General features: G+C 46.9%; 3 protein-coding genes across 10 annotated transcripts in view; 1 reads left to right on the forward strand and 2 right to left on the reverse strand.

Moving 5' to 3' along the window:
* Nucleotides 1-151: 151 nt before the first annotated feature.
* Nucleotides 152-9,012, reverse strand: LOC120957072 (uncharacterized). Of its 4 annotated transcripts, none has more exons than XM_040379036.2 (8): nucleotides 8,935-9,012; nucleotides 6,975-7,580; nucleotides 6,060-6,221; nucleotides 4,580-4,738; nucleotides 4,376-4,498; nucleotides 4,138-4,293; nucleotides 3,782-4,073; nucleotides 152-3,713 (listed from the first exon to the last, which is right to left on the reverse strand). In XM_040379036.2, the coding sequence occupies exons 2-8, from the start codon at nucleotides 7,098-7,100 to the stop codon at nucleotides 3,190-3,192; spliced, it is 1,542 nt and encodes a 513-aa protein (XP_040234970.2). In that variant the 5' UTR covers nucleotides 7,101-7,580; nucleotides 8,935-9,012; the 3' UTR covers nucleotides 152-3,189. The 4 variants fall into 4 exon arrangements, with proteins under 4 accessions (XP_040234970.2, XP_040234969.2, XP_040234971.2 ...); XM_040379035.2 differs by having other exon boundaries at nucleotides 8,888-9,008; XM_040379037.2 differs by lacking the exon at nucleotides 8,935-9,012 and adding an exon at nucleotides 8,685-8,856.
* Nucleotides 9,013-9,551: 539 nt separating this feature from the next.
* LOC120956641 (lysophospholipid acyltransferase 7) lies at nucleotides 9,552-11,688 on the reverse strand. Its single transcript, XM_040378283.2, has 3 exons — nucleotides 11,211-11,688; nucleotides 10,638-11,097; nucleotides 9,552-10,551 (listed from the first exon to the last, which is right to left on the reverse strand). Exons 1-3 carry the CDS (start codon nucleotides 11,417-11,419, stop codon nucleotides 9,790-9,792), a joined length of 1,431 nt encoding a protein of 476 aa, XP_040234217.2. The 5' UTR covers nucleotides 11,420-11,688; the 3' UTR covers nucleotides 9,552-9,789.
* A 343-nt stretch (nucleotides 11,689-12,031) lies between these two features.
* Nucleotides 12,032-25,995, forward strand: part of LOC120956643 (rap guanine nucleotide exchange factor 2) — a 41,124-nt gene continuing 27,160 nt past the window's right edge. For 3 of the 5 annotated variants that reach the window (XM_040378289.2, XM_040378287.2, XM_040378284.2), the window contains exons 1-2: nucleotides 12,032-12,185; nucleotides 21,749-22,902. In XM_040378289.2, the coding sequence (XP_040234223.2) occupies nucleotides 22,438-22,902 (465 nt within the window). In that variant the 5' untranslated portion in view covers nucleotides 12,032-12,185; nucleotides 21,749-22,437. Of the gene's footprint in view, nucleotides 12,306-21,748; nucleotides 22,903-25,995 lie in introns of all 5 variants that reach the window. The other 2 variants (XM_049609755.1, XM_040378286.2) reach the window with 2 other exon arrangements.

The raw sequence follows: 25,995 nt of genomic DNA on the forward strand, positions 1-25,995 counted from the left end.
AAGAAAGATTTCTGGATTTCTGTTCGATTTGAAATGAAAATAAAAAATAATAAAAAAAAGTAATAGAAAAGAAAAAGCAACACTAACTTAAGGAAACATTATAAACTAATCGTTCGTTCTCATGATGACAAATACTCGGTGGCGGGGAAAATAATGGACACCATTGCTTTACTATTAGTTCAAACGATGGTGAAATGACTGTGTGTTTGTTTTTATTGTGAAATACGCAATTTGGAGAAAAAAACACACACACACGCCAACGCATTTCCTTGTTCCTTGACCGTTACGAAGAAAAGGTATATGTTTTCCCTTTCTTTTCTGTTTTTTTTTACTAGTTTTGTATACCACAAGTTGGTTTTAGTAATTATATAAGTGTACTGTACTGTTCAAACTGCCAGCGCAACGTTAACGTCTATTAGTAGTATGTAATTGTAGTAATTTGCATTCGCACTTGGTAATGCCACCATCCAGTTCTATGTTTTTTGTTTGTTTGTTTGTTTGCTTACCTTTATTTGCTTTTCGTGCGCGTTTTCTTCTTGTTTTTCTTCTTTTAGTAATTCTAAATTGTGTTAAATTCATGTGTGTGTTTTACACTTTTCATGTGCCGATTCCTGTTTTTCTTCTTTGTTTGCTTAATTTTTCCTTCCTATTGTTTCTTTTCCTCTATTTCGCGCTTGCTTCAGAGACTAAATCTTACCTAGAAGCGAAGAGGATTCGTTTTTTTTTCAAATTCCTACGACACGGGAGATACATTTTACATCTTCTACAACAAATCTAAGTTGAATGTCGGGTTTTTAGTCTTTCATTATTTAATTTTTTTTTTTTTCTACATCGTTTGCAAGCATTTTTGGACATTTTTGTTTGTTGTTGCCAGGGTTTTCTCTGTATGCTCAGACTGAACGGGTAATTGATGATTATCTGGTGACGGAGTTGATTTTATATGTATGTTTCTTTATACAGGGCGCGCTACCGCGTCTGCCACGGGAAAATGGTGGGGGGGGGGGGGAAACAGAAACGTTGCAAATGTTTGGGTACTTTCTTATATTTTCTATTACATCGTGACTTGTCTTTTGCTAATGCATTAATCCAGAGTTCCAGTATGTGGTATGAGTTTCTTTGTTTTGTTTTGTTTTGTTTGATTAATCTACTATTTGCTATGTGTCATTAGTGTAATACGCATGCATTGTCTGTGCGGTCTCTCGATCGCATCGATTTCAAGAGAGCCGGCGAGAGTTGTGTTGCTGTCTATAATATGTCCGGTTAGGGTGTCTGGCACCGTACAAAGGGTTGGACGACTGAATAAAATGCTGCCCACCCGTAATGCCCACTCTCAGGGGGTGAGGGGGCCCTCCGGATAGCCCCCACTATTATTACTATTACTGTTATGTGTCGCTCTTTGCAGAGTGGAGTGAGAACTGGGAACGAAATGGAGCGCTGCACAAGCAGTAGTTGGCAATCGATACAATAAATAGCATTCACTACAAGTACGTTAACAGTGTTGTTTTGAGTGGTCTTTTGTTTTTCGTCAGCAAATTCAGTGGGAGAATCTAATTCGATACACGGAGTACTATTACTATTGCAGCACGGCTTTTTCCTTAATGTGTTCTTTGAACTAGCAAAAGATCTTCGCAACGCATTTACACTGAAATTCTGAAACCATACTGGCTCTTTTAGTTGATCGTACAACGAGAATGGATAAAGAGAGAGAGAAAGAGATAAAACAACGCATTTTTCTGGTCACTCAATAAAAAATTGAAACAGTTTAGCATCAAAACACCCTGTTTGCCTCATGTTTATGTTACGGCTCCAAGGCAAGCTTGTAGCAATTTTGTTTGAGGGCTATTGGGGATGGAAAGTTCCATCAAATTTTCATTCTATCGTACTAACTACAAGTCTTCCGTCTAAACGCACGTAATGTTCGCTAACTATCCGCGACTTGTGAGACTCAGCTACTGGTATGGTTTTCGATATACGAAACGATGCATCACAAACACGCTACTAAACACGCCGCTGTTGCGCCGCTCCAAGATTGGTGATGCTGTACGTGGAAGCTATAAGAGCACGTTTGCGAGGGGCAAAAAACAGAACGGGGGGAAAACAACACATAAAGTAACAAATTCAGCTAGATTGAAGAAAATAGTGGAGCATAAAATCTACTTAACAGAGAGAGAGAGAGAGATAGAGATTAAGGAAAAAAGGATTTACAAAACAGTGCAAAACAGACTAACAGAAAACGCCTCTACCAACTGACGAGGTGTCACGAAGGAAAAAAAAAACATAAATAAAGTCTAGATAAAGATTCGTAACGTAGCTACACCTATGTACAGAGTTGAAAACTACGAGCCCACAGCAAAAGCAATTCACCTAAATAAGAGAAAATAAGAAGAGAGTGTAAAATGTACAAGATAACAGCTTGAGAATAATAGGGGAAAACGTTGTTCCCCGTAATGCTGCATCGCCTATCCAGCAGTTGTGCCGCCTTTCCAGTCCCGAAAAAGCAAATAAACCAAAAAAAAAATAGAACACTACCTACAGATCTAAGATTAATTCTAACCATTCGTCATTCCATTTCTTCGCCATCATTACACAGCACCACAGGGCAGAGAACGCTCCCGCGTGTGCTGCACATTGCTCTAAATGGCTACGTTTCTTTTCTTTTTTGTTACCATTAATTAGCTATTTTACACGGAGCGGTACACAACTAAAGCCTAACCGAAATCAACGGCATTAAACCGGTTCAAAAAAGGGAAAAAACAAGGATAATGAACACAACGTACGGGTTATTCACCGCAACGCTTTCGCGCGAATGATGGAATGGAAACACCGTCCTTGTGGCAGAGTTAGCGCGGAAACTTCACCAAACGGAAAGATAAATACTTTTACACACACGCTGCACTGCGCTGTAGTAGCGTTTTTTTGTCTGCACTTGGTTAGTGCTTTCTTCTTTTCACCACACCACCACCAGACGCATCACCAACATCATCATCATCATCACCAAGGAAACGCGGTTGCCCTACTGCTGCTGCTGCTCTTTCCCCCCCGTACTAGGAAGTTATCTACTACACACGCAAGCACGCGAGCACGTGCACATACACTCGCACACAACAAGGATCACATTCAGATATTCCGACCCAGATCGAAAGGACGATTACACACTTCAACCCGCACTGCGTCCGCTGCGTCCTGCTTTCAGATTTGAGCTGCACCACCATCGCTGGTACTATTGCTATTATCGAACGTGGAACGATCGTCGTCACGGACCGGGGAGGAGGATGCGGAGGAGGAGGACGCCGACGAGGAGCCTGCTACGTCCGTCCGTCCGTTACTGCTGCTCACTGCTGCTGGCAGGGTGCCATTGACGTTGCTACTATTGATGCTACTGCTACCGTTACTGCTGCTGCTGCTGCTGCCACTGGCCGGTTGGCCACCGTGCCGTGGGTAGGAAATGCCAAGCCCGGACGAACTGCACGCGTCACTTCTGCTTCCGTTGCTGGTGCCGTTGTTCAATCGTTGCGCTGGCCGGTGCTGCTGTTGCTGCCCAACCGATACCGTGCTGACCATCGTCGAGGAGGACGGAACGGAAGACGAGGACGAGGAGGAGGAGCCGGACGAAGAGTTCGAAGAGGAGGATGAAGCGGCCGACGTGCTGGCACCGTCATCACCACCGGGCGTTACCTGCTGCAGGTAGGTGTCAAGGCGATCCACGAGTCGTTCTGCACAAAAAAAAGTAAGGGAAATTAATTCTCTTCTCGATGGATTCGGCATTAAGAGAATAACTTACCATCTTCACTGTCGTCAATGGCGCTGTCATCGATGGCACTGTCATCGATGGCATTATCGTCCGATTCCACCATCGACAGCGGCACCATCCGTATCCAGGGGGTCGTCGTTTCGGCAGCTGGGTTCGACTGGGCCGTACCACCCGCCGCACTGCTTGCCCCGGCCGAGCTGCTGCCCCCGGGTGGCGGCGTGCTGTTGCACCCGTTCATATTTTTCGTCTTGGTCCGGCAGGTGTTGTACGCACCGCAGTGGGTACACTTCAGCCCAACGACGTGGAACTTTACCGTTGACTCCTGCAAGAAATGCACTGTATAAGCGAACTTCACAGCAAGAACATGCGCGCAGCAGCACACTCACCTTGTGGCAATCTTTGCACAGAATGTCCACGAAATAGTTCGCGTACTCCTTTGGCATGGGTGTGGCGGCCACTTCCGCGTCCAGATACTCCCACAGCTGATTCATGTCCATCATCGAGGTCTGGCAGGTGGGGCAAGCATAATGGCCGGACGAAAGCTGCGTTATCGAGCAAAGTAAAGAACAAAAAAACGCGATTATTAGAATTCGGAATTGCATTTTGGAGAGCAAACCCACTTACCAGCTCTTCAAAGCACGTTCGATGAAGCAGGTGGCCACAGTCCGGAATGTGGCACGGTATGCGGGAAGTGTGTATATCGTCCAGACACACGGGACAGTTGGATCGGGACACATTTTCCACGCACTAAACCGAAAAAATGGATACAAATACATTTTTACTTGCTTTCACAGGCATTTTCACGTCAGTTTCCAGCCGCAAACTTACCCTATGGCCGTCGTACTTTAGCTGCAGCGGTAAACACATATTGCAAACCTCACAGTGAAAGAACCGTCCGCGGCCACCGACGCGGCAGATGCCGCACCCATCACAGTGATACTGATTGCGGTCCTCGTCGTCGAACAGATTGCACACCAGACATGTGTACTGTTGAAATTATGGGAAGGTTTACAATGGATTTCAAAGGGATAATCGCCGTTTTGTGGATTAAAACATCGATCTTTTAAAAGTAGCATTTTCCCTGTTTATTATTAGCTTAATGATTTATAGGTTTTTCTGTTCAAACGAGTGCTTTTATCAATAAATGAACATTACTAACATGTTATTGATAATGAGCTAATTTGTTTATTTTATCTTGAAAATTTGCTTACTTCCAGGTTGAATTCGCTTGACCTACTTACGCTGTAAGGCCAAAAAGGTTTTGATATAATTGAAGCCTAGTTTCTTGTATTTCTTTGGTTTATACACGCTTACAGGGTTTTCCAGGGGATTTTTCATAGTTGTGGGACACTTCCTTGACTCTTTCTTATTGGGAAGTGAACTACATATGATGGAAATTGAACTCTATGACACCCTTTTTGGACTGGCTCCTTGAAAATTCCTATTGGATTTGACCAACAAGGGTCCAATAGAGTCCAATTGCTATTACATTAAGTTATATTCGGGAAGAAAGAGTCAATAAAGTGTCCCACAGCTATGAGAACTGCTGGAAAACCCTGTATCTTACATAGATTAAGTGCAATCCAGATTAGTGGTGGGAGCTCGGAATCGGACCTACCCGATTCCGTGTTCGGAATCAATTCTCGAGCCGATTCCGATGTTGGAACCGATTCCGATTGCGGAGTCGATTCCGGAGTCAATTTCGGAGCCAATTCCAGAGCCGATTCCAGCGTAATCGTAATCGACCTGGGAATCGCAATTTGCTCCGGTAACGAAATCAGGATTGACTTTAGACTGCAGCCTTCGGAATCAGCAATTAGCTCGGGAATGAGAATTAGCTCCGAAATGAGAATTAGTTCTTGAATTAAAATAAGAAGTTTCAGAAGCGAAATCAGTCCGGGAATCTCCATGAGAATGGATCGTTTACTAGTAAATTTTAATTTTTTACGGCTATCAATACGTAGCATTATAGGATCCAAACGTCTATTATTATGAGGATGCCGAAACAGACTCCGTTTCGAAGGCAATTCTGATTTTGGAGCTAATTCCGGAACCGATTCCGGAACCAATTCCGGAACCAATTCCGGGATCAATTCCAGAGTTGATACCGGAATCGATTCCGGAAACTGAATCATGACCTACTATCCGGTATCGATTCCGACGAAATCTTTATTTTTCCCATCACTAATCCAGATATTGCTTAGCCCCAAACTAACGCTTTAATTTTCACCTTCACCCTGACCTCGACACTGAGATTCCAAAAAACCCAGCCCAGTAGAAACAACGCAACCCAAGCAACAATACTTACCCGCCCGAACCGTACGCCACACTTTTCGCACTCCGCCTGCACACGCTGCCGGGTGTCGCACTCGGTGCAGATCAGCTCCGTCACCGTTTTCCGGTTGAAGAAGTGCGTTTCGTTCTCGTCGTGACAGTATCGACACATGTAGAATTTGTTGCAGCAAGGTGTCTAAAAGTGGGGAAAGGAAAATTCAAATTCATTCCAGCAATTAGCAAGCAGGGGAAGTGGGGTTTATAGCACAGCTTTGCCAGCGTGAGACATATTGGAGATTAATCATAAGCTCGAGTAGGGGAAAGGGCAATGCCGCAAAAACACTCAGACCGACAAAAAAAACCCAGCAGCGCGTGCTGCGATCTCCGCGATCGCGACCGGTGTGTGTGTGTGTGTGTTGGTTGTGCCATCGCCGCCGCCACCGCCTGCTGCTACGGGATGGTGAAAGTGATTTTTGCTCCACTCAAATCATAAATTATCATCTTATTATCCAAGGGTAATGAGAAAATGCGCCACAGCACACAAACACACACACACACACCGAAAGATATGCAAAAAAACATTTAAAAAAATACGGAAAAAGGCAAAACTTCGTTACAGTTTTGATCCGCATTGCCGCCAACGTCTATGTGTGTATGTGTCGGCCGTACATCTCTTGTACACCGCCGCGGTGGCTGAAAGAAAGTGAATGAACTGGCTCTGGACGGACGGCTCGCTGGCCTGCCATATCGGGGGGCCGGTTTTCGCTACTTTCGCTCTCACGTTTCTTCTGTGCTTTCTTCGGTGCGGCGCGCGCTCGGCGGCGGATCACGATAACCGTGGCTTCCGTTGCGGCTCCCCGTGTGTGTGTGTGTGTGTGTGCAACACGGGGAAGTGTGAAGCCTGGTTCCTGGTGTTCCGGGTTCCCGAGGTTGCAAATAGAGCACTTACCACAAATTTGGCCCGCCGCTTGTAGTGCGCACAGCCGACCCGCTTCTCGTCCCCGTCCTGGTCGGCGGCAACGGTGGCCGTCCCATTGCCACCGGGTGGCGCCGGAATTGGTTTCTTTTCGTCCATCGTTCGTTTGCGACACGGGCTGCTGCTCTGCGATGGCTCCTGCTGCTGGTGGTGGTGGTCGCACAGGTGGCAAAGAATGTAGCGGAAAAAGCAGGAACAGCAGTGGAAAACTTGCCGGGGCAATGTGGTTTTAACTTGAGATTTTGGTTTGTGGACGTGTGTGTGTGTGGAGATTGAAACGAAAGCACAATTCTACACAAGCTTCATGGCGGGTTTGCAGCGACCCGGAACCACACTCTCGCTCCACTATTGTTTACACAGGTAACATTTGAGACACTTGTTGTTGAGATGAGCTGCAACTCGCACGCGTCGGAATCGCCCAAAAAAAACCACCTTCACTTCTCACTTGCCGGACACAAAAAAAAACGGATTTTCCACCTTTCAAGCCGGGTCAAAATTGTGCCCCCAGAGCACCGTTTGCTTGCATTAGAGAGACACACACTTCAAAAACTTCACTACAAAATACACCTACACTAGAAACTGGAAATGTAAAACAAAGCGAATTAGTAAGCTATTTTCCTGGAGAAAAAAAACGCGTTCACTGTGTGGTACAATCCAAACAAATAGACCGTTGTTGTAGCCAAAAGAAAGAAAGAAAAAAATATATCGATCGATGACGACTGTTGCTGACTGGCTGGCTGGCTGGCTGGATGAAGGTGCTGGCAGCCACAGTGCAACAATCACAGCAACCTACACCAGCAGGCTACACAGAGGACAGACACACACACACAGGCACGCCAGCTCACACTCTCTAAGGTATGTCAATAAAAAATAAAAGTCTTTTCAAAAAAGGGAAAGTGAAACTGCACACACACGCGACGACGACCACGGCGGCCACGACTGGATCGCGCGCGTCTCTTTCTTCTTTCACTTTGACGTCGCGGAATGATGATGATGATGATGAAGTTGAGAAGGAGGCTGACGATGACGATGATGATGGTGAGGAGGTTGCGTTCGGTTCGTTTCATGGGTTGCTATGTTCGCATGCTCCACTCCTCTCAACGTCATCGATTGCGCTCTCCGGGTATGTGTGTTTGTGTGTGTGTAGTGTGCACCTTTGTTGTTGCTGTGTTTGCAGTGGTGCGGGACGACTGCATCTTCCACCAGCGCGATTCGATGGAGGAGAGCCCGTGATGCTAAATGCCACTGGGAGTTGTGCCTTCTCTTTCTCCTTGCCCTACAACTCCTCCTGGTTAAACTATTCCTCCAGTGTTTTTTTTTTTTTGGTGAGCAAACACATCGGCCACAGCCGCGTAATCGCACTTTTGCTGGTTACGAAACGCTTCTGAACATCGATCGACTGTCGGAAACGCGTCGGTTCTAGCCACACCACAGCACAGCACACAGCTCTTCTTTTCCTCTCGTCGCTCGCCACATAGCAAATTCTAGCGTACTGCAGGCAAACGCGCGTGTGTGTGTGTGCGCGCTCAAGCTGCTTCCTAATCAACATCCCAGACAGTTTGATCTTGCTTCTTTTCCTGGATTCCGAAGGCAAATCACACCACTGGATGGATTTTCACTTCACACGCTCACGCAGTGTGTGCCCTGTGTCAGCCACACGAACGGCCAGCACAGCGAACGCACCTGCGAGCAGCTGGGAAGGGACGGCGACGGGCACGAGGTTGCAGGGAAATTTTCACTTTCACGGTTGTCGCTTTTCTCTCACTTCCAAGGCACGGAAGCACAGCGTGTGTCTGTGCGTGTGTGTGTGTGTCTGTTTCTCCTCCCCGTACGTGAGGCACACAAATTTTCCACCCCAATCCGTTCGCCAATCGGCTCCTGCTTACTTGCGATTGTACACTTTATTGCCACCGATTTTCCATTTGAAGCGCACCCCGTAAAAAGAGGAATCAGTTTCGCAGCAGCGTACACACACAGCGTAAATTTACAACGAATTGGAAAATTGGCTTTGACAGCTCGTGTAGAAAGGGATAGGGAAAGGGGGGGAGGGAGGGCAAGAGCGACTGAAGCTGTCAGTTTGACTGCTCAGGCGTCTGAGGGCGAAGACGTTTGAAGCGTCTGATTTTATGGCGAGTTTTCGCCCGTTGCGTTTTTAAAAAAGCCGTTGATTTTGGGAATGAAATTAGAAGTTCTACGATCCAAAAACGATGTAGTTATTATTAAAATCCAAACAGTACATGCATTAAAACATAAGAATTAACTTAAAAAACGATAATCGTTATTTGAATAAAGCGTAAAACTAAAAGATGTTTCAAAATAACGGTTGCATGATGAACAAATCTGTCACTGTGAAGCTGCCGATGTTACTCACAAAAAACGAAGCACACATTCAATGAAATATGAAAACTTTTTTTATTAGCATTATTATAATTCATTTCAGTATAAGAACAGTGAGTTATATGTAATTCATTGTATATAATTTGTACGTGTGTTTTCTAAAGCCTCTTTCGACTATTTCAAATTTCAATCCAACTGCGCTAACACCTCATCTACAACATGCAATAGAATCCAGTTTATTTAACTAACAAAATTTTAATGTAAAAAAAGAAACATTTACCCGCAAACAACATCACTAGAAGCATCTAACTTAATAAAGTCTATTCTCTTCGTAACTCGTGAACACCTTTAATTTGTGTGTTATAAAGCCATCCCTTCAGCTCGGTGCAACAAATTTGAGTCTAGCAGTTGCTGTGTGTCATGAGAACCAAAAAAATCGTGGCCATACGGCTCAATCCTGCTTAGCACCGTCCTGTCCCGCCTTAGCCTCCCTCCTAGCGTTAGCCTTTCGCTGCTTCGCTATCAGCACACCCGCCCCGTACAGCACAATCCACAGCACGTACCCGAAGTGGTACACCGAGCTGTAGTAGTACCAAATTTTGTCCACCGTCAGCAGCAGAAAAGCAATGCCCAGGTACGAGAAGGCGAAAAACTTCGAGATCCAGCACAGCACGTTCAGCACCGTGCGCTTCTGGCCCGTCGCATCATTCAGGAACAGCTTCACGTACAGATCCTCGATCGGCAGATAGAACGGGGCGCCGCAGATGCAGAAGTAGTAGCCCGCGTACACCCCGTGCCAGATGGCGGACACGGCGAGCGTCACGAGCGTGCGGTACTTCTTGCTCGGGAAGCGCTTGTACACGTACATCGCCATCCAGTACTGGACGCACATGTTCCAGTACTTCATCGCCTCGCGGAACGTCCAGCAGCGCTCCGTGTTGATGACGTCGATGTTGCGCACCGTTTCAAAGTCGTACTCCAGCGGGGAGCTATCCTCCGTGGCGGTGGTGGTGTAGTCGTCCCTGCTCGGACCGTGGCCCGGTTTGCTGCCGGCCAGCTTCGGGTACGCACCGACGCCCGCCATCGTGCAGACGCACTCGCTCAGCAGTATGCCGGTGTAGATGCGCATGCGGAAGATGAAGAACGTCGGCCACACGTACATCAGCCGGTAGAGGAAGGAACGCTCTTCGTAGAACTCGGCGCTGGTTGCGTACTGCAGCAACGAGAGGGTGCGGGATACAAACGAGTTTAAAGCGATTAGCGACGGATTAAGGGTAGCGGGCGAAATGGCTTCCTTACCTGCAGCGGCCAGATGTACGACACGAGCAGAAACAGGCCCGCGTACAGTGGGATAACCTTCAGCTTGTCAACCGTCGCCCCGATGCAGTCCGCCTTCCCGCTGAACGGCAGGTACATGGCGTCACGGTACGTTTTGAACGTGATGTACGGTCCGGTCAGCACGCCGACGTAATTGAAGCTGTAATGGAATATGTCCAGCATGCTGAGCTTCAGCAGCGCCCGGTCAGCTTCGGTCAGGGATGGTTGTGCGACCGCCGCCGTGTCCTTTTGCCCATCCGCCACCGTCTTAGACTTGGTGTACGCATTGTTCACCTCGAACGCTAATCCAACGAGCTTGAGCGTCAGTATCATCTGTATCATGTTCGTGTGGCCGGGCGGTGCATCGTACCCCAGGAACGACAGCGACCGGAAGAAGAACAGATAGCCGAACATGAAGCCAAAGCACGCCAGATGACACACTCTAGAGGGGGAGAAAGGAAAAGAAACAAAGTAAATGCATCATTACGTAAAGGCTGACGACGATTGAATTCTCGTCCGGTTGGTAACGGTGGCAAAGAGCAAAGTGGCGCTTACTTTCGGCTAGCATAGATTATCAGCAGTGCACTCACGAGATAACAGAACAGCATGTGCAGCATGTGGAAGCCACTGACGGACAGCACCACCAACAGTCCCACCCCGGTGCCCACGAGCTTCCGCTGCTCGGGGTCGGTGAACTTGCGATAAAACTGGCCAAATCCGATGCACGACCCGAGCAGCACCAGGTAGATAATATCGTCCTTCATGGTGGCGGGGGTTCTGGACTCTCTCACTACACGTTTTCCTGCTCGATTTCTCCCCTATTGTGCTACGTTTAGCGGAAGGATTACGGCAGCAGACTGACTGCGCGTTCGTACAGTTTCACAATGCACATACGCGTCCACGATCGCGTGAGGCCATACACTTTGCTGGTGTAAGCGTTTTTCCGCAATCGCACAGGAATGCTCGACGGTTTTGTGCTGCTTTTCCTTGTGCTGCTGGTGGTGCGTTGTTTACATCGCACAATGTATAAACATGGTTGCTTGACAGCGGAAGCGCTGTGTTGAATTTTCTTGCCCACGACGGGAACGTCAAACTCAGCTGTCAAGCGTGTGGGTTGAACGCTGCAGCGAGAGGTTGGTTCAAAAATAATGTAAATTTCTTCCCTGGCAATATTTATTTGGAAGCCATCCTCATGACATGTCTTTTGTTCTATAAAATATGCTTCAATTATATAAGATGAACGAACAAAAAAATCAAATATTGCAATAAAAACAAGCAAAAGCGAAATTAACTTTCAACGTCAAAAGAGACTCATCAAATATGGCGACCCGGGTGCAGTGGGTAACCGCAGCCTGATTCACCTCCACTCAACATCACAGTTGTCAAAACGCTCCTCGGGTTCGCAGACACGCTACTTGGGCATAGGAAGCCAACAAATCAGCAGCAAAGCAGCAAGCAAGCCGCGACGAATCTCGAACTCCGAATTTTTCACTCGTCGCGTGAGCGTGTTTGCTGGCCGCCATCCGCATCGTAAGTTTTGCGTGTCACTGGTCCCGAGCGTTCCGTTATTGTGCATCCCATGCATACTTGTGAGTGTGTTTGAATTTTTACATTCAGTGTCGAAACAAGTTGATGTTGCTTGGTTCAATTGTACGTGTAGTGTTTTTTTTTTCGTTCTTTCGTGTATGTGTTATTTTGCGCTTCTCTCCGTTCAACCAATTGAATACCCACCTCCCCCGTGTAAATTGAACAAACGACAACGTTTGTGTGTGTGTGTGTGTGTGCGTGCGTTCTAAGGCAGGATTAGTTATTAGTCAGCGAAAACATTCTTCACACTGTGTGCCACCCAAGCACTTTCCGTCGACAGCCCACTCGCCTGGGTGGGGGGTCGCCGTCATACCAGTCTCCCCCCAAAGAGAAGGGGGAGGAGGAGTCGTTGTGGTTGTGTTTCAGTTTGTACTTGTGTGTGTGTGCGTGTTTGGAGTGTTTTGTCTTTCAATTGTTCTGTAAATATTTTAAACGTTGTGCCAAAACCTGTTTGCTGTTTGGGGTGGTGTTAAAGCATCTGAAAAGCAGCATAGAGTGCAGCAAAAAGAAGAAGCAAGCAAGCATTGAAGTATTGTGATGTGACAGCAGCCTCTCGTGTACACAGCGCCGAGAGAATACCGTTTTGTGCGCGTGTGTACACGCGTGTGTGTGTGTGTATGTATGCGAAGGAGTGAGCGGGCGCGCTTGCTTGTGTGCGAGTGTTTGTGTGTGTATTTCTACGCACAGAAAACAAGATTCCAGTCGTGCGGTTTCCAGCCATTCCTTTCACCTCCCACCTACTACAACCCACCGCGCCCCCAGTTCTTTTTGTTCAATAACCAAACATTCCTGTCAACCTTTTTTTACCATAAACAAACGGTGGAGCGTCTGTGGAATTTATGCTCAGTGTGTGGGGGTGAGGTGATAGTGAAGGGGAAGGAGAGCACGATCGCGTGGCAGTGTACCGCACCAATACAAACAGCGACGGCAGCATTATCGTATATTTTGGCCGCGCGCTCTGTGTGTGAGCGGGCGATGTAATCATTTCGGCGTCGTGTGCATAATTTTCACCCAACACACCAACAGCAGGCGGCGGCGGTGGCAACATGTTTTCCGCCCTAGGCAGTAACCCCCACCACCAGAGCCTACTCTTCGTCACGAACGGGCACAAACAATTGTAATACGCCAGGTTTTTGTTTGGCCGAACGGGGCAGAGCGATGTGGGAAGTGTGTGATTGATTGTGTGTGCAGCGTTTAAATCCCCTCACCCCCTTTCCTCCAATTCCTCCCCACCACCCATAATCGTGTTGCATCGCAGTGAAACTGAAACGACACGCAGAAAAAAAAACACGTTCGCGGAAGAAGAAAGTGTGTACGCTCGCTGCCTGCGTTTGTATGGGTGTGCGAGTGTGTGAATTTGTTGATTTTTTGTTTGCTATATTGGTGTGCGCCAACGGTTTATGTTGACGATGTTGCCCTAGCCGAACCCCTCAAACCTCCTCCACACCCTCCCCAGTTTTGATGAGACAACCAACAAGGGAAGGGGACGAGCAGATGATGCAGACACAGCCGCCCCACCCAGAAGAAGAGAGGTGGTGCTGGTGCAGCAGAAAATAAACAATTAAGGTTTGTAATAGTTCCTTCCGTATAGCGCTGCTCTTTGTTGCTGCTGTGTTTGTGTGGGAAGGGCCTGTAGTGGTGTGTGCATGCAGCTTAACACGTCTCTCTGTATGTGTGTGGGATGCATTATGCATCTTTGGGATCGTAGGTATTTCTTTGTGCAAAATAAAACAAGCAGGTTTTTTTTGTGTACAGAGACGATCCTACAATTCTTATCAGCTTTGCTGGCTCTTTGTGGGATGGAATGTGAGATGGAGCACTCTTAAATGTTTTAAACTATATTTCCCTCCTCGTGAGATTGGAATTTGCTTATTCGCTCAATAAAGTGGGTCATAATGCAACGCAAACAGGGTCGTAACAGGGTCGTGCTGAAGAAGCTGTGAATATCTTCACCTTCTTCGGCAGCATGAAACTTGTTGATCGCACCTAAATCTCGTCGACCACCCGTTGGTCCGTGGCCAGAAGGGCAAAAGGGAAGGCACGGTAGAAGGAAGAGCAAAGGGAGCAGGAGATGAAAAACAAAAATCATCTAAAGAGAAGGCCCATCGGCAAAATCATCATTAGCGGGATTGTGAGGTGCACAAAACGTTGGGCAGTGGGCGCAAGAATTCACCAGGGTTCGGCAGGTGGGAGTTTTTTTTTGGGGGTAGCAAATTAGATTAGTTATTTGAAATATAAGAAATTTAGTTTTTGTTGTCTGTGAATTCAACATTTTTACGCATTTAACTTTTTATAAATTTAGGTAAAGAAAAAAGTAAACAATGGCGTTGTATTGCGCTATCGATCATAGCCTAGGATCAATTGTTGAGAGTTGGTCCTTACATGGAACAAGATTTATCTTATTGGATGAACCAACAAGGCTAAAACTCGGTCCTTGAAACCTGATTCCTATTCAGCCGGAATCTGCATCGAGAGATAGATAGTGAGGCCAAAATGGTCCTTCGAACCCGATCGTTATCAGTAGCTTGAAATCCCAATCAAATCCCTCAAACCGGGTTTTTTAAATCAATTTTTAGTCCAAAAAAAAACATCTTTTAATCTGTACAGTTTGTGGAAGATCCCTATCGATGGCTCAACATATTTGGTCCTTCGAACCGGATTCGCTTTCCGGCACCTTACCAACCCCTGGCCTGGTTGGTAGCAGCAGCATTAGGCAACGCCGTTACTGTGCTTACTGCTACGATGTTGCGGCACAGACCGCTACACTAATCACGCTTCTTGCTGCCTTTCTCTCTACCACCATCCTGGGCCTGCCCTTCCCCCTTCTGCACTGAACCCAAAAGCTCCCAGCGGGAAGCGGGTTCGATCGGTTGGTGGTGATTCCCTCCCGAAATCTGGCGAGAAGAGGCGCTTTGAATCCTGTCCGGGAGGAAGAAACAAAATAAAAAAAAGCCGCCCGCAACACCATTCAGGTAGCCAAAGCCGAGCGGTAGTTTTTGCGGAATCTTCCTTCAAACCGCCGTGTGTAAGCCGTGGTGGGTGAAAGAGAGAGAGAAAAGAAACAGCAGAAACGTTAGAAGCAAATGAGGCTTTCAAGCGAAATGGAATGAAAGAAGGTATTGGTGGGCGCGCAATGATTGAGTGGAAAAATGTTGATGATGATGGTCGGTTTGTGCAGCTTCCAAACGGCAAAGCATCGGGCGAGGTGCGGCAATTTGTTAAAATAAAAATCGCGCCACACATAAAGGCTCGTGGTGGTGGAAAGACGTACAGAGAGAGAGAGAGAGAAAATGAAAGAATATGCAGAAGTAAAGGGTTGCAGGCTCCAGTCTCCACCTTTCCCTGGTGAAAACGGAGACGGAGAGAGAGAGAGAGCGAGAGAGAAAGATCGTTCAAAAAGGGAGAAACACAAAAAATGGCAAAGAAAGTATGGATGGAAAACGGTTTCTTTTCGTTTCTTTCTCTCTCTCTCTTTCGTTCTATGTTTCGCGTGTAATCGAAGGATGCCGCGAAACTGTTTCGTCGCGCCCGCTAGTTTGATTGACGCAAGAAACGCCAGCACACTTGTGGGGCGGCAGCATCGTCGCCACGCACTATTGTGTTTCTTGGTGTGTTGGGTTGTTTCGGGTGGGGATGGGAGGAAGTTTGAAAACTCGAAACAAAAGGGTTGGGAAAAGCCACGCAATAGAGAGTGAAGAGATGGAGAAAAATAGAGGAAGAACAAATTATAGCGCCTGCCACACGTGTGCAACACACATAAAAGCACAAGAAAACATCAATCATTGTGTAAGTGTGTTTGTGTGTGTAGTTGAAGAAGTAAGGACATGAAGAATAGAAAATAGTACAAAAAAGAAAGGAATAACCATGTGAACAATTTCAGCAAAAAAAACAAACATAAATTGAATCACAAAATTCTTTTACAGAACAAGAAATGCTTTCATTCTCTCTCTCTCTCTATTTTCCTCTTGTTTTACAGTTGTGCTGAACGGGCAAAACGTGTGTGTGTCCCCGCGTCCGCCCCAAGGGCAAAGGGCAACCACAACCACACTGTGCCATTCTGCCCCCACCCAACCCACCCACCCACTCTGGAATGGAATGTTATTGCTGGCGTGCAAGTGTCCCTCGCGGTTCTTCGCGGCCCCAACCTTTAGCTTGTTTGGTTTTTATTCAAATGTGTCGTTTTTTATTTTCTTTTGGACACGAGCTGTGCTGTTGTGGTGTTAGTGCTCGCGAAAAGTGAATAATAATAATGCACAGTAACATCACCACCACTCAAACCACCCACCCACGAGCGGAGCACACTTGTTCTTCCGTGGTGTGTTTCGTCTGTGCTTCGTGGTATGTTGCGTTGGATGTGTTTTTACACCTTTTTTTGGGGCTCATGTTACTCACACCCTCCATTGTTTCAAACCTAAGGGGCTAAGAGAGAGAAAGGGAGAGAGAAGGCGTAGGAACAACGGTTCCGGAGCACATTACGCACATATGTTCGAGTCGAGCGTTGGATGTTTGTTGAGCGTATATAACAACAGGTTCTCCAGCCTACCACCCATCATGCCCAAACCCGGACGAACATCACGCACGTACTTCAGAGAGAGAAAAACAGAGACGAGACCTGAGTTCCGGGTATGTGTGTGCTAGAGCAGTGAAAGGCTTTTCCCGTGACATTGAGGTGAACATTTTACTACACCAACCCCCTCAACAATGGTTCTTGAGGCTCCATGTGTCGGTTTTACACGCCCTAAAATGATCGATCAATGAAGTGGAAGAATGCTTCGCCTCTTTGATCTGCATCCACATGCCAGCTCCAGCTTTTCAAGCTGCTTCTTCACTCCTAAAGCCCCTCCTCCGGCGCAACAATGCGCATGTTTTCAGTGAATGTTGTAGTAGCGGAATTGTTGGGGGGAAGTTAGGGGGAAGTCAGCTTCGCCAGGCTCTACTGATTGATTGCTCGAGATTCCATCGGAAAGTTCCGTGAGCGAAGATGAATAATTTAGTTCCTCTGGAGCCGGGCGACTCTCGCAGGTCGTGGGTGGTATTTTCTCGAGGTCTTGTGCGGTTGTACCTTTAATCAGATGATGTTTTAGTTCGCCTTTTTTGGGACGCCTTAAAGGTCGTTTGTTTGAGATTTGAGAAGATCTCCATGGAGAGAAACATTGAGCCTAGATAGATAGATTGTGTTCATCCAATGTTACAGCATGTTGGGGGGAAAGGAAAGGTTGTTTTGTTGTGGGGGTGGGGTAGTTCATGTATGGGAGCGGCAGTTCAATTAATCGTGTCGTATGTAACGTTTAAAGTAGATCCGAACTTAATCGGATATTCCATTAGAGTCGTACCAGTGTCTAACGGCGTTGTTCAATTAGTAAGTGACAGTGTGCAGTTGATCACTGCCGGAGTTCTTTGATTAGCTTGGGTTAATTGGTACAAATAGCCAAGCTGCAGTAGTCAGGAATTCAGGGGATTCTTGGAATTTCCTGAAGTTGCTATATAGTAGAATTCCTTGTCTTGCTTGGGTATGGATGGACACCCAAACTAACATCATTATTACACTCGCAGAACGAACTCAAAGGTTTGAAATGGTTTGGTTTATAATGTCTTATCAACGTCCCTGTGCGTTTAATAGTCCAAAATTCCTTGGGACTCTAAAAACCAGTGTTGGATGATAAAACGTCAATTGGATGGTATTTTCTGCATCATGCAAATAAGTATTAGTAACTATTTTGTATAACTATGCATAGTAGATCAAAGAATCATTTCCAGATGTACGATATCTACAATTCCAACTGAGCGCAAAACGGGCAAAAACTCTTTGGTAAATGGGGTTTTGTTTAGGTATTATTAAGGAAGATGTCTTCAAACCAACAGGCAACGTAAGAAGATTTGTGTTAAACTAATATTTTTTGGGAGATTTTGGATAAACTCTTCGTCATGCTCCAAAATCTCATATACACTGGAGATCTAATGCTGATTTGCATCTGACGAGGATCATTCCAAAATTGGGTCGACTTAATGGAGATAATTCTCAAGTCTTTTATAGGGTCATTAAAAGTACTGTTTTGTGATGCTGCAACTCATCAGCTAGGTCATGACATCATAACTAGACCCAAAAAGAGCCAATTAACGTTCTAGTTTTTGAAGTTTATGTAGGGAGCTCGTCAAGTTGTATGTTCCTTCTTAATTCTCTTTAATGACATCAATCTCCAACAGTTTCTTTGAAGACTAAAACTCTAAACAGCCAATAACTTCTTCTAGAATTGTTACAAATGCGGATTTCTAGCTTAAAGTTTGCACAGAAAATCCTGGAACATTCCAAACCCAAAGCCCACAGGCATTCATTCTTGACCATTCGCGATCTTACTGCTGATACGCCTGTGGATGCCTGTGGACATATTACTGCACGCTTTCGGGTTCCAGTTTAGTCATCAACCCTCGAGGCGGCTGCTGCTTTATCAGCGGAATGACGCAAATCCCGCAAATGGTACCGGCACCGCGCAGATAGAAAGCCAGAGGGAGGACAAAACACAGCCGAAGCCTGAGAACAAAAATTGCATGCATAAAAAAACTGGTACCTACCACCAAAGCCTAGCAAAAATCGATTACCGTTTATTACTACATATGGCGTCATGGTGGAACGCTGTGGAGCAAAAAAAAAAGCGACGACAACAACCAGCTCCCAGCCTCATCAAGAGGAGATATGAAGGGGGTAAAGCATTTGATGAGTGCAATTTTTGTCCAAAGGATGGGTAAAATGGTTGCTTCCTGATTATCATCTGCCGTCTCTGCTCTGGGGAAAATGGTGGTGGGGATTTGATTGCCCTTGTCCCTTATTTTGCTCCAACCGGGAGCACTGTGTTCCATCGATCCATCCAACGGGAAAGCTTACAGCGAATTCGGGTCAAAGGCAGCATCAAGTAACGTCGAAATATACAGCTCCTCATGTAACAGCGCGTGTATAACAACGGGATATTGGATTTTTTGTTTGGTTTTGGTTGCTTTTGGAACGAGATTTAGAGAGAGCGCCATAGTGTTGCAACCCGAGTTTTTGTTGGCTCGCATAATCGTCTTACCCTTTAGCCCGACCTCCTACTCGGGCGGGGGGGACCGAAGCGGATCAGAGCACAACACAATGATGAACTGTTTGCGTAGGGTAAACACGTGTGTGAGAGGCGCGCGCGAAAGCGCCAGCGACAAATAACGCGCCGCTGCAGCTTGATGACGCGCAAAGCAACGCCGCCTGAGTCGCTTGGTGCGCGCGCGTTATTACATCGTTTCTCAGCCACTTTCTCTCCCGCTTGCCGCTTTTGGCAAGCAATATGTGCAGCGAAGTAGGCGCGTGCACTGTAAACTCTTGCTTTGTAGTGCGCCCGTGGCAGAGCTCTTATTCGTTTCAGATGTGAAGCTGCCCCAAAGCCTACTGTGTGTGTGTGAGAGGTTAGAGGCGCGCGTGTATGTTGTGTTCCTTAACTGAGTTCAACTACTGCACAGCAGCCTGCTTATCTTTGTACATCCATCACCACATTCCTCTTTCTCTCACTCTCTCTCTGTGTGTCTTTGCGTCATGGTGATGGGCGCTTCTGCATGCATCAATCAACGTTACTCCTTTTCTTTCCACACACAAAGTAACTCTTTTATCCAACGCCCCAGTCAGTGTGTGCTGTTCCCAGCTTGGCGCGTAGCGTGGAAAATGAAGAGAAATTGTGGCCGCCGAGAAGCGTGGCGCAATGTAAAGTGGCCACGTCGGCGGAGTTAAAATGAAGGAAGAAGTAAAGCGGCAGTGCTGGAAAGGATTGGCTGATGACTGTGAGACTCGGCCCAAGGTCGGTTGGGATTATGAAGGAGACGCGGGTGGTGTAACAACATTCCTGACAGGATAAAAAAAGGAAACTTCGGAAGGGACACAAACATAGAGAAGGCAAAGAAAAAAAGGTGTCTGATAATGAGGGAGAAAATATTCATCCTAGAGCCGGCATCGGCACACACACAGAAGCGGGACAGCGCGAGAGGACACAGGTATGGCTGATTTTGACTGAAGAATCTGGTGGAATTTCCCAGCCTCCCAGCTCACACCCCGGGAGATGTCCCACGGCCGGGCGGGCAATGTGAAGGATGGCATTGAAATCTTTACAGCAGTCGTTCGTTCTGTAAACGTGCGAAAGCATAAAATGAACCAGGGGAATACAGAGTGCGCAGAACTGCACCAGGGCTCGTTGGGAATGTATGCACACTGAGAGAGAGGGAGAGGGGGTGTGCAATTTAAATCCATTTGGTTCAATTTAGCCCGTAGTGACAGTTTCTTGCCACTCGGGCTGCAATTCTTCGCTTGCAATTGAACGCATTGGTGCGCTTTTTAGCTCTTCCAACGGAGGTGGGGTTTTCCTCGACAAGAGATGGAATATTTTATTATTCTTTTTTGAAAATTAAAAATGATGTAACTTTGCGCTGGTTTCTAACACTATTTTTACCATCTCTTTTAGCCCAAATACTTCAAGTGCATTCCAAACTCTAATACGCTTCTGTTTTCTGTCTCGTTTTTAGGAAGTACGGCTTGAAAGGCGGCTCCGGTGCGGTAAAAACTCAAACGCTTGCTACGGTTCTAAACACAGCCAGCAGCAGCAGCAGCAAGCAGCAGCGGAAGCCGGAAAGAAAGGCGATTCGAACGGTGGCCGCCGCTTGAAGCACTTGAGCCACTTGTGGAAAACGCTAACGTTGTTGGTGGAATGGTTGTTGTTCTTGTAGCGCTTTGTAACGCGCGTGACGACGCCCCCATCAGGCAAGAGAGGAGAAATCTAACATGCCGCGTGAAACATCACACACACACACACATTGGGAAAGCTGGACGGAACGGATCGATTGTTGTGGTAGCGAGCAAAAAGCGAAGCGAAAAAGTTTGCATTGAACGCTTCACCTTCGAACTGCGCGGCTGCGATTGCAACAAGTGCACCGACAAGTGCACCGTTAGACTGTGTAAAGGAGTAGCGGTGGTGGCACGGAAGGACACAAACAAGGGCACAATAGCACGAGAGAGAGAGAGAGAGAGAAAGAAAGATCGAGCCCGTAGCAGAGAGTCGGCAGCGCGCGCAGAAACTAGAAACCTTTTTTTTTAATACGCCAATCGAACGGGGAATGACGATCGGTTGCAGCCCGGTGATGCTTTGGCAAGGAAAAACCTGTTCCTCTCACCGGGAGCAGGAACTCCCATTCGTATAATGCATATCATTTAAGCGGTGCACCGTGCAACAACCACCGCGGAATCTTAACGACCGGATTCCGCGCGAAGGAATGGAACGGTGCGCAAGGCGAGGGAGCGCTGTGTGCGCTGGTACCCGCAATTATTAGCTGTTAAGGAAAAAGGGAATGGGACCACCACCGTGAGCCATTGGAGAGAGAGATACACGCTCTCGAGGTGGTGCAATCTGTGCGGTGTGCGCACCCTTGCGCTCTAAGGGCCCTGCTTAGATCGATTTCGTCGTACTGATGGCGATTCTTTTCCCTTTTTCTTCCCTTTGCAGGTAGTTCATCAACATCGTTGTCGTGCGCGGCGTTGCGCTTGTGAGTGCTTTGGGCTTCCCTCCAGGATATTGATAGCCAATTACACCTGCGCACACGGGGACGAGCGGTGGTAGTTTGTGCTGTGAACGGAACAGGAAAATTGACACGTAAAAACGGAAGTGAATGAGCAGTTTTTCATCGCCCACACGGGAACACGAGCAATTCCGGGAAGCGAAAGGTGATAAAAAAAAGATCGTAAGACCGGTGGAACGGTTCTGCAAGTGGCAGTGCCATCCTCGTATCGTAGTTTATCGTTCCCAACCCGGTGCAATGTGTCACAGTTGCAGTCGATTTCGTGCCTCACCCAGTGCGCGGTGTAGCGGTGCGTTCTCCAGTGTGCCGCCCGCCCGCCGTTAGTGCAATGTAATGCACTGGTATGCTGGCGTGTGTTGTCTCCGTGTTGCGTTTTATGATCAGTTTCATCGGTCACCCATTGCCGGGGATGCGCTAGAAATACAAAACGACAAAACGATCGGGCCGAGTTTATGAGGGTGTGTGTGATATATGGAACATCAAGCAAAACCGCGGTAGAAAGTGTTATCGGGCTGGGTGGCAGACGAGAGCCATTTTGTTGTGTGAGAAGTGCACCGAGTGTTGGTAAAAGGAGGGGAAGCAAAGTGTGGCCGTTTCTAAAAATAATAGGTAATAAATGACCGATAGAAAATTGCCAATTAGTAGCCCATCGGAACAGGCCCCGGCTAACCGCAGCCCGCAGCTGCTGCACCATCATCATCTACTGCAGCAGCAGCATCCTGCTGCACACAACAATCATCACCAGCAGCAGCTTTTGAGGCGGCTGGCCGGGGAGCAGCAGCACCAGCACGGCATTGCAACGGCCGGCGGCACTGGTGAAACGCTCGCCGGTGAAGGTGGTGCTGGTGGTGGTGGCAGTGGCCCAGTTCCGTCCGTTGCACCGGCACCACCCCCGCGCGGCACGTCCACGCTGAGTTCTGGCAGCCATCATCTGCAGGCCGCCGTCGCGCTGGCGAGCGTCAACAGCAACAGTTTGGGCGGCGTCGCAGGCATCGGCAGCAGCACCAACCATGCGGGCACGGCGGCCGCCGCTAACAGTGCCAAGCACGCGAACATGCACCGTCTGAAGCACACGAGCTCGGTGAGTTTTAGATGCGTTTTAGCTTTCGGGGAGAGTTTTGCGAAGGGAAAGGGGAAGAAAAGAAGACTTACAAACGTTTTTTTACGCCGGGGGACAGTGCGCGGGGTGGTGGACGTTTTGAGGGAAAGGGGTGTAGGTGCGTGCGAAAACAGGTCATGCGACAGGGGAAAAGTGTTGGCGAAGGTGAAAAGTAGTTTGTAACATGGAAACGTCCATTCTGGGCTCTTGTTTCCTATTAAAAACGATGCACAAATTGATTAGAATTTTGAACGATTATTTAATTGATGTTCCTAAAAAGGCCATTGTACATGTATGTATTTGCCGGTACAAATACTATAGTGGATAAAAATTCATTAGAATTGTTATCGAATTAATTCAATTTAAAATGTTTCAAAGCTTCAAATGATGATTTGTACTTGTTTGGACTTTTGCAAATACTCATACATGAGACATATTGAATAGAATTATAATAATTGAATAAATTGAGGCTCCAAATTAAGGTTTATATTTCCCCCAATATTGATATGATGGCAACATTTTAAGAATTTTTAATGATTAACCAGTTGACACTCCAATGTTTTAGGCCGTACTTGCCTGTAACCCTATTCGAATATTGAAACGGGGGCAAAATGATAAGAATTTCGAACAATACATCAGTTGAAATTCTAATACATCTATCATATTTGCCTGTAAATTGATGTGAATATTGATATGGGGACAAATTAATAAGAATTTTGAAAAACCGAACCACCTGGAGTAAGAAATTAATTATTATATTTACCTACAATCATTTTTTGAGCATTGATAAGTGGAGATTTCTACGATCAACTTATTGATGTCCAAATAAGAGTTTAAATTTCTTTGTAATTGTAACAAAATACAAATACTGAGATACGGAGACAAATTAACTGTAATTTAATGCGAAGAATTACTTGAAGCTCCAATATAGCATTAAATTTGCCTAAATATTGATAGATGCTTCTAATTACAAAATTTATGAAATCATTTGAAGATTGATTAATTTAAAATGATTTGATTGAACTATTCTAACCTGTTTCGTCTTCTCAGGGAGTGATTGTGTTGTAAAAATGAATGAAATGGTTGATAGAGCAAGAAAATCTGTGATATGTTCCATTATGCAGAACCATTTTTTAGGTATCTCCCAGAATTTAACTTGAAAGAGGTTTTGCAGTTCTCTTTACCGCACTAAAAATCACAACTCATTCAAAATCATCACAACATGGATGAACAAATCACAGTCCCGTGACATGATTATCACGCTGACGACACTTTGTTGGACCACAGCAGAAGTAGGCCACGCTAGGGGACAGCTAAGATGTGCGAGTTCCGATACGGAATGGTTCATTCCGCCACCAGGTTTTATTGAGTCATTCAAGAATTGTTGTGAGAATTTGCGAAGTTTTTCCAACGTCACAGGAAAAAAAGGAAAACAAACCACAGCCACAGTCGCGCTCAACCGCGCTCGGTGCAAAGTCGCGGCGCGGAACGAAAAGATTACTGATCCGGCAAGTGTCTTAATCGACGACACAGCACAGAAAGCTCTTTAACCGAACTGGCCCGGAACGGTTCGTCACATCGTTCGTACCGCTGCCGCCAGGCAGGTACCGCTGCTTATCGGTGGCCGCTTTCACTGCGAGCGTAAAAAGGCCCTCATAAAATCGACAGTTTTCTTTCCATTTCACCACGGGCTCCTTCCCCGCAATCCCATCCACCAGCACCGGTTTCCCTTTGGTTTGGTGGATGCATAATGCTAATCTTGTTACGGATGCACTTCTCCACCGTATTCCCTTCCGCTGCTTCTTCCTTCTCGTAGGGGGTTCGACTGTGCGATAGGGTTTCCTTTCGCAGGAAAAGCTGTGTAGCCAAGCACACCAAATGGACGTCATCTAACCGGAGCAACCGCGCAACCACTTTGTTTCCAGCACGATTCGGCGAAAAACCGCGGAAACACGGAAGGGCACCCGGCTCCCTTCCTGTTTCTCCCGGGGGGAAGCCTCTAGCCTCTCTGGGGAGGAATGACGAGTTTGACGGGTGTTACGGTTGGTGGGATAAATTATTTCTCCCCCCCCCCCTTTTGCGTAGGCAAAAAGCCACAGCCGGCGAAAGGAGGGAATCGGATTTAATAACAGCAACCGTCGAGATCATCCAACCAATCGGTATTAGCACCATGTCTGTGTGCGTGTGTGTTGGATGCGCTTTAGATCTCCTCCGCTGTAAATGCAAAATCTGCAACCGGGCGGGCTGGCTGGCTGCGCTCTAAATGTAGATGAGATTAATCTCCCTCGGACCCGAGGCGCTCAGTACCCCGGTCCACGGTACCTCAACAATCAGCCTGATTGTGGCAATAATATGTGCTCGAGTACTTGAGAGGGGGAACCCCTTACCATCTGTCTGTCGTCGGGGTAGAGCAGCAACAACAGCAGCATCGAGATTGACATCAGGTGGCCTGATTCTGGCCCTAGAACGCTTGCAGTGGCACAAGCCAGCGGATGTGTGATGCAGGGGGGAAGAGGACCTCTCGAGGGTTTGTTTGATGGATAAATTGGCGAACGGCGGCTCACAGTGGTGTGGTGGTGTCCCCTAGTGGAACATGTTGTGCTTGGTGAATTGTTTGATTTATAGCCCACCCTGACTACAACAGCAACAACATCTACAGCTACCATGCGACAAGACCGTTTCTGTGGTCGCATTTGTCCATCAAAGAGGAGTGGGACATTGCTTGTGCTGAGTTTATGCTGTTGTTGTTGCGGCCCGATACACCATTGCAAAGGGGTGTTCAATTTGCTAAAAAAGGTTGATTCTCTTCTCCCTCCGGAATCCAACGTTTATGTTGTGCATGTTTCTGTCCCTGCAGCACCGTGCGTGGCACAGAAACACATTTGGCTAATTTAAATTTCAATGGGACCCCTGGTAATGATGGACTCACACACGCAGCCAACTGCAAAAACCCAACCCTCCGTGTGTGTGTTTGACGACAGATGTGTCGTCTGAAACCGTTCTGAATGGTGGTTGATGGTCGAAAAAAAAAACCGTCACTGGAATGATCTAATCGGAAGAGGAATGTTGTTTGGT

The sequence above is a fragment of the Anopheles coluzzii genome, chromosome 3 (assembly GCF_943734685.1).
Source record: "Anopheles coluzzii chromosome 3, AcolN3, whole genome shotgun sequence".
Classification (NCBI taxonomy): Eukaryota; Metazoa; Arthropoda; class Insecta; order Diptera; family Culicidae; genus Anopheles; species Anopheles coluzzii.

What these genes read in the sequence shown, in the direction of transcription:
- LOC120956641 (XM_040378283.2), bottom strand. Translation starts at nt 11,419, where the DNA reads ATGAAGGACGATATTATCTACCTGGTGCTGCTCGGGTCGTGCATCGGA. An exon ending in ATAATCTATGCTAGCCGAAA is followed by an intron (nt 11,098 to 11,210) that starts GTAAGCGCCACT and finishes CTCCCCCTCTAG; the next exon opens with AGTGTGTCATCTGGCGTGCT. An exon ending in CGTACATCTGGCCGCTGCAG is followed by an intron (nt 10,552 to 10,637) that starts GTAAGGAAGCCA and finishes TCGTTGCTGCAG; the next exon opens with TACGCAACCAGCGCCGAGTT.
- LOC120957072 (XM_040379036.2), bottom strand. Translation starts at nt 7,100, where the DNA reads ATGGACGAAAAGAAACCAATTCCGGCGCCACCCGGTGGCAATGGGACG. An exon ending in AGCGGCGGGCCAAATTTGTG is followed by an intron (nt 6,222 to 6,974) that starts GTAAGTGCTCTA and finishes CCCCACTTTTAG; the next exon opens with ACACCTTGCTGCAACAAATT. An exon ending in TGTGCAAAGATTGCCACAAG is followed by an intron (nt 4,074 to 4,137) that starts GTGAGTGTGCTG and finishes CATTTCTTGCAG; the next exon opens with GAGTCAACGGTAAAGTTCCA.